Below are 12,617 nucleotides of genomic sequence, written 5' to 3'. Positions count from 1 at the left end.
GGAACTTAGGGGCACATCAACATTTTGTAAATTCTGCCACTGCACAGGCTGTGGGAAGTCCCTGCCATTCCTGGTCTGTGTTCCAAGTTTCCTTCTAGAAGGAAATCTTCCATCTTCCCTATTGGGAAAAACTTGGCAATAGGATTGGAGTTGGGAGTGACCTGCATCCTCAGCCTCAGTGCACAGCTGGAGTGAGCCAAGAGGAGTGGCAGCCCTTGGCCATGTGTGTGTGGTGGCCATGTTGAGCGCCCCATGCTAACCCCACAATCATGTCACTGGCCAGCTTGCTCCTTGGTTCCTCTTTCTATGGTTGCCAGGGTTCTCCATGTTCCTCACCACATACCAGTGTGTACTCAACTCTGACCCTTTGCTTTCCACCAAAGCCCAGCTTAAAGGCTGTTTCCAGGAGAGCCTGTGACTCTGACAGCCCTTGTCGAGCATGGCCTTGGGTTCCACCCCCAGCACTCAAACGCTTCCTCCTTAGTGGCCCTTGTTACAGAGCTGCGGGCATGGAACCTCCCAAAAACCTTGTAAGACGGGCACTATCAGGCCCATGTGGCAGATGAAGAAATGGGCACCCACGTGACTTGTCCAAGTTCAGGGGAAGCAAGAGACCCAAAAGCCAGCAGAGCTCACCTAGAAAAGACACTTGGGCCTGAAAACAGGCAAGGTTGGATACCTTCCAGGGGTGCTGGGAGGGGAGAGGAGGGTGCCGGTGGCCACCGGGATGACCACTCCTCCCACAAGGGACACAGTGGAAAGCACATGTATACATGATGCTTTCCCTGAACTGCCTCCATCCCTATACATGTATTATCTGAGAATCGGGGGTTCACTCAATAGTGGTGAAAACCAAAAATGATTATCAACCGACTTAGATAAGGAAAAAGAAACTGAAAATAAGACTGGCAGAAACAAGTCAGAGGGTGAGCAGAAGCTCAGAAGTTAAGAGCCCTGGCTGTTTCTCCAGAGGATGGTGGCTCACAACCATCAGAACCAAAATGAAAATGAATTCATAGAAAGTGGGGCTGGAGGGGTGACTGCAGTTAGGTGCAGACTGGCTGCTCTTCCGGAGGACCAGATTCCAGCTCCCACATGGTACCTCACATCTGTAACTCCGGTTCAAGGGGTCCAGTGCCCGCTTCTGGCCTCCACAGGCACCAGGCAGCACACCTCTAATGCACAAACATGCACGCAGGCAGAACACAAGAACATTTAAAAGCAAGCAAGCTTGAAGACCGACAGAGCTCAGAGTTGGGGCACTTAACAGCCAAGACTGACGGCCTGAGTTCTATCCCTAGAACCCACATAAAGGTGGAAGGAGAGGAGATTCCTGTGAGGTCTTCTGAACTCCACATGCACACAGATAAAATGTAAAAAAAAAAAAAAACCACCAAAACTTAAAGGGGGCTAAAGGTCAGGTGGTGGTGCACACCTTTAATCCCAGCACTTGGGAGGCAGAGGCAGGTAATCTCTCTGAGTTTGAAGCCAGCCTGGTCTACAGAGTGAGTTCCAGAACAGCCAGAGCTACACAGAAAGACCCTGTCTCAAAAAAAAAAAAGGGGGGGGAGGGGGGGGCCTGGAGAGGTAGAAGAGATAGCTCAGCACTAGCTCAGCACTTAAAAGCACCTGTTGCTCTTGCAGGATGGTGGCTCACAACCATCTATAACTCTAGTTCCAGGGTCTGACACCCTCTTCTGGCACCAGGCACTCGTGTGTTTTACATACATATGTGTAGTCAAAGCTTTATACACACAAAAGCATAGAGGTGGCCTCTAGTGCCTAAGACCAGAATGTGGATAGGTACAGAACATCATGATCCCCAAAGCCATGGACTCTGAGACCCCAAATAGATTCTCCTGAGCAGGATGTGGTACTCGATGGTGAGAATTTGGACTCCTCAGCTGGCACTGGAATCCGGGGCCCTTCCAACACCCTGGGGGTGAGAGGAGACATGGATGGTTCTGTGAACATGGATGCTCAGGTGCTAAAGTGGCCATGGGCATTGGTCTGTTGGAGAGAGGATACCTGGCACATACCTACGACATGCCATCTGTACCAGGCACCTGTGTGCCATCTGTACGTCTCTGGGTTCCACTCTCCAGTTTGCGTAGCAGGAAATGATTGCTCAGAGGGGTGAAGACACCCTGCTCAAAGCCTTATGGTGCTGGAGCCAGGACTCCGGCCTAGGTTGCCTAGTGGCAACTCTCTAATCTTCCCGTTTCTGTAGTTCTTAGAAAAGTTTCTAACTTTGCTTCCAAAGAGTTTCTTGTTGGCCCTCTGTGACCGAACGGCTCTGCTACCCAGTCCACAGATGGGCCAGCCGAGGCCCTGAGCTAGCCCTGTAGGTGAGGCATGCTTCAGTTACAGGGTAAATCTACAGTCCCGCTGGGCCCAGCCACAGGGGCCTGCACACCTGGCCCTGGGTTCCCTGACAGCGCTGTGGCTGCACCCATGCACCTGGGGAGCTGCAGTCCAGGCCCGGTTTTGCACCAGGCCCTGCCGAGGTGTCTCCTCCTCCTCCACCTCCTCAGGGCTGGGGCAGCTGCAGCTGGGCGAGTCAGCCTTAGTCCCCACTGCTCTTCTGGGCTCTGAAACGCCTTCCTGGAGAGCTGGAGTTGCTTTGGAAGTTGTCTTCCCTTCCGGACCCCGACAGGTAACACGCCTCCCCTGCCAGTGGTCTAAGGGATGGGCACTGCCACCTGGTGTCCTGAGCATACTCTGGCACCTTGGGAGCTTGGGGTGGGGGGAGTTCGAGCAAGTTTATGGCTCTGGCCTGCCCAGGCAGATTGACATACTTTTTTTTTTTTTGTATCACCAAAGGGTCTGTCCCATGATGTTAGTACAGGGTAGGGGCACCGGGTGCTTGACCTGCTTCTGAAAGAGAGGGAAATTGAGGTAGAGAGAACCCGGGCTTGGAGGCTCACAGCCCAGACCAAGCAGACCTGTAAGACAAGGCCAGGCCCAGTTCTGCCAAATGTCCCTCCACCTTCACACACAGACACATCTGGTGGTCCCCGGGGCTCTAGATACACCACAACATTGCCTGAGCTGGCCAACCACACAGGAAGAAATGCATACACCCACAAGGCACTGTCTCCCAGAAAGTCACTGCACTTACCGTCGCCCCCCACCCCACCCTGTAAGACGTAGTTACACAACAACACAGCACTTTGGTTCCATGTTAGATGCAGACATGTCTGCCCTGTTAACTCAGCAGTTAACACAACACAGCAATGCTCAGCCACCGTGCCACAGAAGAGTCCCAAGCTGGCTTCATAGCACGCACCTGCACCTCGAGCACAGCCATTCAGGGAAATAGTCACTGTCGTATACAGGCATCTGCCCAGCGCTATGTAGATGCAGATGTACAGAAACCCCCAGAGGGAAAGCAGGGTAGGAGAGGAGGCTGGCTTGCTATGCTTGGACACTGACTCAGCCAGGAGTCGGCAGGGGCAGGAGGAGACAGGCACAAGCCAGAACCCGCCCCTGAGCTGCTCTAGTCCCACTTCAGCCCCACCTGGAGGCCTGGCATGGAAGGGGTGGGAAGGAGAGCGGAGAGTGCCCAGTGGGCCCAGGCCAGTGCCAGTTCTGAGTGCTGGGCCCTTGCCACGTCCACACGCCCCTCTCAGCTGGCAATGTTTTCCTTCCGGAGTGGCTGTGGTGCCTAGGCATGAGTTGTTTGGCCAGCTGAGGCCTCCAGCCAAGTTTGGGGGTTGGGGAGGCCCTGTAATCAGAGGGGCTCAGGAATCTCCTCCAAGCAAGAGGGCAGGGCTGATGGGCTGTTGTCGGGGAATCCCAGGGCGGGTGGCCTCAGTGGAATTGGGTGCTGCGGTTACCTTGCGGGGGGAGGAAGTTGGGGGTGAGGGTTGGGGAGGAGGTTGCCTCAGACAGGAAGGCCAAATGGGCCAGGGCGGGGTAGAGGGAGGCGAAGGCAGAGGCAGGCTGGGTTGGGAGGCTCCCTGGGTAGGGGTATAAGCATGAGTGGTGGAGAAGGCTGGGTGTGCACTTACATGTTTGTGCAGGTATATTTTTGCATTTCATTAAGAATCAGGTTATGTTGTGTGCAAAGTACTGACTTTGTGGGGAATGAGCGGTCCTTGGCTTCAAGGAGGTCACAGCCGGGTTAAATGGGCAGTGTGTGTGAGGAAGGCCAGAGAGATCTGTGGATATTCAGGGACTTATTCTTGTACCTGAGTGGGTCCTTGTCTCCTTTGTGTGCACACACTGTGTGCAGCGTTAAGAATTACTGTGCACAGCTCTTGGGCTCGGTCTCTTGTGTATGTGTGCACAATCCTGTCATGGGGATGTGTGTACATTACCTGTCTTTGTCCAGGAATCCTTGTTCCCGTATGACTGTGTACAGAACAGTGGGTACATGTATCAGTGTGTACTGGCTTGCAGTTCTCCATGTGTCCTGAGGGGTGTGTGCATATGTGCTCTGTAGCCTTCTCTGAGTGTGTCCCCCACACCCCACCTCACCTTCACCTGGCCTCCCTTTGATTGCTCCTTATTACTCAGGTATGTGCTTGGGAGAAAATCAGGCAGTTGGTTCCAGGATGTGCTGTGTATCTGAGAAGACACTGACCCTTGGTCTATCCCCCAGGAAGCTACATATGCCCAGCTGGGGCACAACCCCAGCTGATGCCCCAGAGAGGCCACACATCTCAGGAGAGGCTTTGGGCCCTGCCCTCCCTCCCCATGGCACATGGGCCAGAACCTGAAGCGGAGGGATTGCTGGACCTCAGCTTCCTGACAGAGGAGGAGCAGGAGGCCATCGCTGATGTCCTCAAACGAGATGCCCGCCTGCGCCAACTGGAGGAGGGGCGGGTCAGGTGAGATAGGACAGCCACCAGCCAGAAGGAAGGGATCCCGGGTCCTTGGAGGCTGCCTGTTGGGTCTGGGTGGTCCTTGGCTCTACCCTTTGGTCTCCACTGACCTTGGCCAGCTCAGAGCTCATCACTTCTCCCAAACCTGTGCCAAGTCCTCCTCAAGCCTCCCTATCTCTGGGCTTTCCCACTCTGGTCACCACCTTGGGACAGGACACTTTGGTGGACAGACACCACCTGTCCTTAATACTCGGCTGGACCCTCCCCAGAGCCTGTGTGTCCACGGGTCACCCTGAGTGGTCCCTGTCGGCACCCCTTCTCATCCATTTCCTCTAAGCCCCACCCAGATATACATGAACCTGCTATAACCGTGCGGTGCTTCCCAATCCCGGAATGCTCTTCCAAGCCTAAGATGTCCCTTGTCCCCAGAAGAGCAGCAGAGGCAAAGGACCTCAAGAGTGAGGAGCACGGTCTGGGACAGCTGTGTAAACCTGGGCGGCTGCCTTTAACCTGAACTTCCCCTTTCTCAGCTAGAACAGAGCTAAGGGGCCAGGGAGATGGCTCCGTGGGTAAAGCGCTCACCGCACAGGCTTGAGGAAGGGTTCAGCTCTCCGGCAGCCACATAAATGCCAGGGCGGTATGGTGGCACACCCATGCCCCCAGCACTCGGGTAATAGTGATGGAGAATTCCTGGAGCAAGCTGTCTAGCTAGGCTCACCAAATCAATGCGCTCTGGATTCAGGTGAGAGGCCTTGCTTCAATATATAGGGTAGAGAGAGCTGAGCTAGAGAAGGGTGGGCCAACCAGCTCTAACCTCCACATTAGTGGGAACATACACACATGCATGCAGACCACACATACATTACATGTACATGTGCAACAAATAAACTCTCAGGCATGACCCACGATAACTACTTCATGAATGATGATTATGCCTCTCAACCTGGAGAATTCCAGTTTATCCTTTAAGAAGTGATTTGTGCCGGGTGGCGGTGGCGCACGCCTTTAATCCCAGCACTCAGGAGGCAGAGCCAGGCGGATCTCTGTGAGTTTGAGGCCAGCCTGGTGTACAGAACGAGATCCAGGAAAGGCACCAAAACTACACAGAGAAACCCTGTCTCGGGGGGGAAAAAAAGAGAGAGAGAGAAATGATTCACACAAAAGGCCCCCTTACCTCCATCACTGTCCTTGTCTATTCTGGATTCTGTCTCCTTAGTAGCCTGAGTGACCCCAGGACAAGGATCAAGTGTGATTTGCTGTTGAGCCCGGGCCCTAGTCCAGAGTGGGGGCCAGGGATGTTGGTTGGGTGAATAGTGACAGCTGTGTTCTCCACTGTCCTCCAGCAAGCTCCGAGCCTCGCTGGCAGACCCCGGGCAGCTGAAGACCCTGACGGGGGACTGGTTCCAAGAAGCACGCTCCCAGCGGCATCGCCATGCCCATTTTGGGTCTGATCTTGTCAGGGCCTCTATCCGCAGGAAGAAGAGCTCCAGAGGTGAGGGGAGACCTCAAGGCAGGGAGGGGGAAGCTTCTGGAAGCCAAGGGTGCAGACTGTAATGGGGCAGGACGAGGCTCTGGGTTCCAGTCCTGGCTGCCCCCACACTGAGTGTCTGAGTAGCACTGCCCCTCTGTGGGCTATAGGAAGTGGATGGGCATCTCCCGTGGGCCATAGCCAGTATGGGGCTTCCGGATAATGAAGGCTCACAGAATTTCTCACCTGAGCCCAGGGGACCAGGCTCTAGGAAGTGATGGTGAGGCAGAGGCTGCTGGGAAAGACACCACTGAGGAAGAGCCAGAGTCCAGGTGAGGAGGCAGCATGGAGAGGAGAGGGGAGTGCCAGTTAATTGCCCAGCCCTGAAAACCCAGCCTCTCTCCTTCTAGGGTCTCCATAGAGATGGCTGCTCCAGAGAGACACAGTGAGACCCAAGTGAGTACCCAGTGACTGGGTGAGCTAATAGCAAGCGCATTGTGGTTCCAAATGGGGTAAATACCGGGGAAGGAACCCCCATTCCTGGGAACTTGGACAAGTCTTGTCTTGCTCAGAGCTTCACCGACTGGATCAACCTGTGGCCTGGACCAAGCCTCTAAGGCAATTGTAAATGCAGCTATTAAGAATAAGGCTGTCGCTCAGTTGGTACAGTGCTTGCCTAGCATGCAGGAAGCCCTGGGTTTGACCCCCAGCGCCTCATAAACCAGGTGAACACCTGTGATCCTGGAGCTCAGGAGGTAGAAACAGGAGGATCAGGAGTTCAGGGTCACCCTCAACTACACAGGAGATGTGAAGCCAGCCCACTACTAAAACACTGGGGTTGGGCTGAGGTGGGTGAGGCTGAGGCCAGGGACCCAGCTGTTATGGCCCCCACCACCTGAACTCAGGCTGGCAAGTCAGGAGGGACCGGCCTTGGGATGCCAGGCTGTGAAGTACAGGCCGGACTGGTCCTGCAGCTGGTAGCCAGCCCTGCCCTGAGGGCAGCCCTACTCCAACACTGAGGTGCGCAGGCTGGCGTCTCTGACCTCTGACCCTAGCATAACCCTTGACCCCTTCCTCATTAACCCCCCGTCATGACCTCTACCCTTTGCTTTCTTCAGGGACCAGATTTCCCCTCACCATATGTAGCCTCAAAGGCTTCAGGTCATGAGGAGGAGCCCCAGGCCCAGGAAGGTGAGTGGGAGCAAAAGACGTTGGGGCAATCGGAGGCAATTTTTAATGACCCCAACCTTCCTCTTCTCCCCTCACCCACCCCCACCCCCAGTGGGCAACCCCAGGTCACCACTGGGGCCTGAAGCTGGCAGGTGACTAGAATTGTCAACAAGTCCCTCCAGATTTGCTTAGGGACACACACAAGAGAGGGACTCTCTCAGCAGCTTGTGTCCCACTCCAGCCTCCCGCCAAGGGGGTGTGCAGGTGGCAGAGACGGACCCAGCGCTGGATCCTGAGCAGAGGGCGGAGCAGGAGTCCTGGCCTTCGCCAGCCCAGGTAGGCGGGAGTGGCCAGTGGCTGTTCTCAAGACCGGGAGCGGATTCCAGACCGAGAGTGTGCCCGCCCCGGGAATGGGAACCGTCGGCGACACCTGCATGGTCCAGGGAGGTCCGGGGAAGTAGAGAGTACCCTGTCACTTTTCTCCCCTCCCCAGATCAGGGTGACCCCCGAGATCCAGGAGAATGGGGAAGAGGCCCCAGAGCTCGGCCCTTCCCTCGACCGCATGCTCAGCAGCAGCTCCTCTGTGTCCAGCCTCAATTCCTCCACGGTGAAGGACTAGGGAGGGGCTGGGCGGGGTGCCCTGGCAAGCCCCGCCGTGGGAAGCCTGCCCGGGACCCTGACCTCCCACCCCTCCCCGCCCCCCGCAGCTGAGCGGCAGCCTGATGAGCCTGTCGGGGGAAGCGGAGGCTGGCACGGTACAGGTGCGGGGCTCCGTGCACTTCGCGCTGCGCTACGAGCCTGGCGCTGCCGAGCTACGAGTGCAGGTGATCCAGTGCCAGGGGCTGGCCGCTGCCCGGCGTCGCCGCTCCGATCCGTGAGTGCCTACCCTACAGGCGGGCTGCAGGGGACTTGGGGGCGCCAGGGCACTCCAAGACCCAGCCCACCACTCAACTTGCCTTGGCCTCAGTTTCCTTCTCTTCAAAATGGGCAAGATGATGTTATTGGGAGGTATGCTGAATTGGATGCCTGTTAATTGATTAGCACCAGGCCTCCGCGCGGGGCGCTGTGTTCTGGATGGTGGCTGGGGATGTCCCCAGAGCTAGACAGAAGGCTCTGGAAGAGCCCACTCCTTACCTCCAGCCTTCACCTCCCTCGCCCAGCTACGTGAAAACCTACCTCCTCCCGGATAAGCAGAACAAGCGCAAGACGTCGGTGAAGAAACGGAATCTGAACCCGATCTTCAACGAGACTCTGCGGGTGAGGCGATGAGGGTGTTGTCTCCCCGCAAATGAACAGGGTGCCCTTTGCCACGGGGTGAGTGGCAGGGTCCGCCTGGTTAATCTTGGGAGGCTCTGGGCCTTGTTCTGTGAGGGGAATGACGGGGCCGCCTCTGGTTCATGCAATCCCAAGGCTGGCGATTTGTGCTGGGCGGTGATAGAGAGACCCTAGTTAACCCAGAATCAGGATCCCATTCTGGAAGGGAGTGTAGTGAGACCAGCTCCAGTCAACAGGTGGGCTGCAGCCCTGCCAGGAACTCCAGCGCACTCCACTGAAACTTACCTCCTGTCCCCAGCACCCGGTCCAGCAGGCTGACCTCCCAGGCCGCATACTGAGCCTGTCCGTGTGGCACCGCGAAAGTCTGGGTCGCAACATCTTTCTGGGAGAGGTCGAAGTGCCACTAGACACGTGGAACTGGGACTCTAAGGCTACCTGGCTCCCCTTGCAGCCCCGGGTAAGGGCTGGTGTGTGGTCACGGACATCCCTCCTTTACCCCACAGGCCACCACAGAGCCTCGCTGGGCCTCATACTGGCTGTTATCATTAGGCAAGGCTTGCCAGCCAGGGTGCCCCTTCCCTGGGAGTGTTGCCCATTGAGGTCCTCAGTGGACACCCTGTCCTCAACACGTTTCTCCTCCTAACCACGGTATCCAAACTGCCTCTTGAGACCTACCCCGACAGGCCCACTCCCGGCTTTTTTCAGGTTCCTCCATCTCCCGATGAGCTCCCCAGCCGCGGACTGCTCTCTCTGTCCCTCAAGTACGTCCCTGCCGGCTCAGAGGGTAAGTGAATGCCCTGGGAGAAGCCAAGCTGGACAGGCCCCTGGGAGGTGGGAGATCTGTTCCATGAGGTGGTGGTCTGAACTGGAGTGTCCCCACAGGAGGAGGCCAGCCTCTGAGTGGAGAGCTCCACTTCTGGGTGAAGGAAGCTCAGGGCCTCGTGCCACTGCGGCCAGGATCCCTGGACACTTATATACAATGGTGAGAGGCAGTGTGACATGTCACTCAATACCTTCCTTCTGCTCCCAACCTCCGACCAACCTGTCCCTCCCAAGATCAGTCAACTTGAGCAGGGGTGGAGGTGATCAGCTGGGCAAAGGATTGGAGTTAGGGGCTGGGCTGGGCATGGCATGCATGAGGTCCTGGGCTGGATCCCCACAAAGTACAGAAACTGGGAGTAGAGGCAGAGGGGTCAATTCAAGGTCATACATTATACATGGCTACACATTACACATTACACATTATACATTATACATTATACATGGCTACACATTATACATTATACATTATACATTATACATGGCTACACAGCGTATATAAAGACCCTGTCTTAAAATAAGAGTTTAGGCTAGACATGGTGGCATGTGTTTTTAATCCCAGCACTTGGGAGCCAGAGGCAGGTGCATCTCTATGAGTTCCAGGCCGGCCTGGTCTACATAGCCAGTTCCAGGTCAGCCAAGACCATAGAGTAAGACCCTGTCTTACAAAAAATGTTGGAGTCAGGGGAATTGAGGAGCTGTGTCTTAGGGTTTCTATTGCTGTGATGAGACATCATGACCAAAAAGCAAGTTGGGGAGCAAAGAGTTTGTCTTACACTTCCACATTGTAGCCCATCACTGAAGCAAGCCAGGACAGGAACGCAAACAGGGCAGGAACCTGGAGGCAGGTGGGTGCTAATGCAGAGGCCATGGAGGAATGCTGCCTCATGGCTTGCTCTCCATGGCCTGCTCAGCCTGCTTTCTTATAGAATTCAGGACAACCAGCTCAGGGGTGGCCCAACCCACAATAAGATGGGCCCTCCCCCATCAACCAGTAATTAAGGAAATGCTCTGCAGGTTTGCCCATAGCCTGATCTTATGGAGGCATTTGTCTTTTTGAGACAGGGTTTCTCCATATAACAGCTCTGGCTATCCTGGAACTCAATTTGTAGACCATGCTGGCCTTGAACTCAGAGATCTACCTGCCTCTCCTCCCCAGTGCTGGGATTAAAGGTGTGTACCACCACTGCCTGGTAGCTCGGAGGCACTTTCTTAGTTGGGATTCCCTCCTCTCAGATGATTCTAGCCCAGCAGTTCTCAACCTAGTTCACAACTGCCTTGACGATCACAATATCAGATATTTACATTACGATCAATAACAGTAGCAAAATTACAGTTGTGAAGTATTAACGAAATAATTTTATGGTTGAGAGGTCACCACAACATGAGAACTGTATTACGGGGTCACAGCGTTAGGAAGATTGAGAACCATGCTCTAGTCTGTGTCAAGCTGACATAAAATTAGCCACTAAAGGCTTCATTCTGTGAGGTTGTGCACCATAGTGCTTCCTATGATGGAAAGGCCACAAGGGCCCCTTCTTGGAAATCTCGGAAGGACAAGCTATGGAGTTCGGCCCTGAACTTGTAATTCAGTGGTTGATTGTAGTTGTCTTTCAACGTGCTGGGGACTGAAATGCTTCAGAGACTACACAGTAAGCCAGTGTTCTACCACTGAGCTACACCCTCAGCCCTGTGGTTTTCAAAGTAAGCTTTGGAGAACCTCTAAGAGTTTCTGGGTGTTCCCTCACCCTTGAGGAGTAAAACGGAGGTAGGCCACTCTGATTCTGGGTTCCCATTTGGTCTTTGTTATTATTGTACATCAGAGTAACATTCTGTACAATGGTTCAGAGGCTTTGGAAATTAAAGGGGGTGGGGTCAGGGAATACTGATGTTCATCAAGCCAGGAAATAGCAGAACTGCATTTTAGAGACTTCTCTCCGGGATCCTGTGAACAGTTATCAGTTTCAGAACAGAGAGACGACTAAGAAAAGATCGGTGTAAAGGTCCCAAAACAGAGAGGACTGGAGACCTGGTCTCAGGCAGGGGCCAGGGGAGCACGGTGCCTGGCTGGTTTAGCTAGGGAGTGTCAAGAGGTGGGTCACCTGATACCAGCCCTCATTTCTCACCTGTCACAGCTCAGTGCTGCCTGATGACAGCCGGGCCAGCCGCCAACGTACAAGAGTGGTTCGGCGAAGCCTCAGCCCTGTGTTCAACCACACCATGGTTTATGATGGCTTCGGGCCTGCCGACCTACGCCAAGCCTGTGCTGAGCTCTCCCTGTGGGACCATGGGGCCCTGGCCAATCGCCAGCTGGGGGGCACACGCCTCAGCCTTGGTACAGGTGAGCAGAGCAGGGCCCTGAGTGGAGCCAAGCTTGGAGGCATGGGCTCTATGGGTGGCCTTGGACACTTTGTTTCCCATTGTGTGTGTGTGTGTGTTATACATATAGATATGTACACACATATGTATATCTATCTATCTATAGCTCTGTGTGTGTGTGTATGTGCAACAGCCCTGCTGTCCTGGAACTCACTTTGTAGGTCAGACTGGCCTCAAACTCAGATCTACCTGCCTCTGCCTCCCAAGTACTGGGATTAAAGGCATGCACTAGCATGCCTTTAATTAAACTGTCCCTTTCTTAAAGTGTCTTCAAAGAGCTGGGAGTGATTGGGTGTAGTGCATAATTTGGTACCAGAAAGTTTATTTTGGGGATCTGAGGTGTCCAAGGTGACAATACCCTCCACCCTGGCCCACCCACATCCAGGCAGCAGCTATGGACTCCAAGTGCCCTGGATGGATTCCACACCTGAGGAAAAGCAGCTGTGGCAGGCACTCCTGGAGCGGCCCTGTGAATGGGTGGATGGCCTTCTGCCCCTCAGAACTAACCTGGTCCCCAGGGCATAGCCCTGTCAAACCCCTCTGTGGACCCCCACACAAAGCACATCCCATGGCTGGAGTCAATAAAGTCTGTTTACGGAGCTACTGAGTAGTAAGGTATTAGTATGAAAAGCTCAGGGGCTAAAAAAGAGTCACCCAGAAATGGAGACCTCAAGAGG

At 54.8% G+C, this 12,617-nt stretch overlaps 1 protein-coding gene across 1 annotated transcript; it reads left to right on the top strand.

The window, feature by feature from the left end:
* The first annotated feature begins 2,553 nt into the window (after nt 1–2,553).
* Sytl1 (synaptotagmin like 1) lies at nt 2,554–12,534 on the top strand. The gene is made up of 15 exons (XM_059255116.1): nt 2,554–2,656; nt 4,607–4,835; nt 6,173–6,321; nt 6,554–6,629; nt 6,708–6,753; nt 7,416–7,488; nt 7,709–7,803; nt 7,961–8,074; nt 8,175–8,341; nt 8,628–8,724; nt 9,041–9,199; nt 9,448–9,526; nt 9,625–9,724; nt 11,697–11,902; nt 12,326–12,534. The coding sequence occupies exons 2-15, from the start codon at nt 4,645–4,647 to the stop codon at nt 12,463–12,465; spliced, it is 1,692 nt and encodes a 563-aa protein (XP_059111099.1). The 5' UTR covers nt 2,554–2,656; nt 4,607–4,644; the 3' UTR covers nt 12,466–12,534.
* The last annotated feature ends 83 nt before the right edge of the window (nt 12,535–12,617 follow it).

Source organism: Peromyscus eremicus, chromosome 2, assembly GCF_949786415.1.
Source record: "Peromyscus eremicus chromosome 2, PerEre_H2_v1, whole genome shotgun sequence".
In the NCBI taxonomy this organism is placed as follows: domain Eukaryota; kingdom Metazoa; phylum Chordata; class Mammalia; order Rodentia; family Cricetidae; genus Peromyscus; species Peromyscus eremicus.
This window is presented reverse-complemented; position numbering and strand designations above follow the sequence as displayed.

Excerpts from the sequence above, each read along its gene's own strand:
- Sytl1 (XM_059255116.1), top strand. The coding sequence starts at position 4,645 with ATGCCCCAGAGAGGCCACACATCTCAGGAGAGGCTTTGGGCCCTGCCC. Across the intron at positions 9,200-9,447 it reads GGCTCCCCTTGCAGCCCCGG|GTTCCTCCATCTCCCGATGA; the intron begins GTAAGGGCTGGT and ends GGCTTTTTTCAG. Across the intron at positions 9,527-9,624 it reads CGTCCCTGCCGGCTCAGAGG|GAGGAGGCCAGCCTCTGAGT; the intron begins GTAAGTGAATGC and ends GTGTCCCCACAG.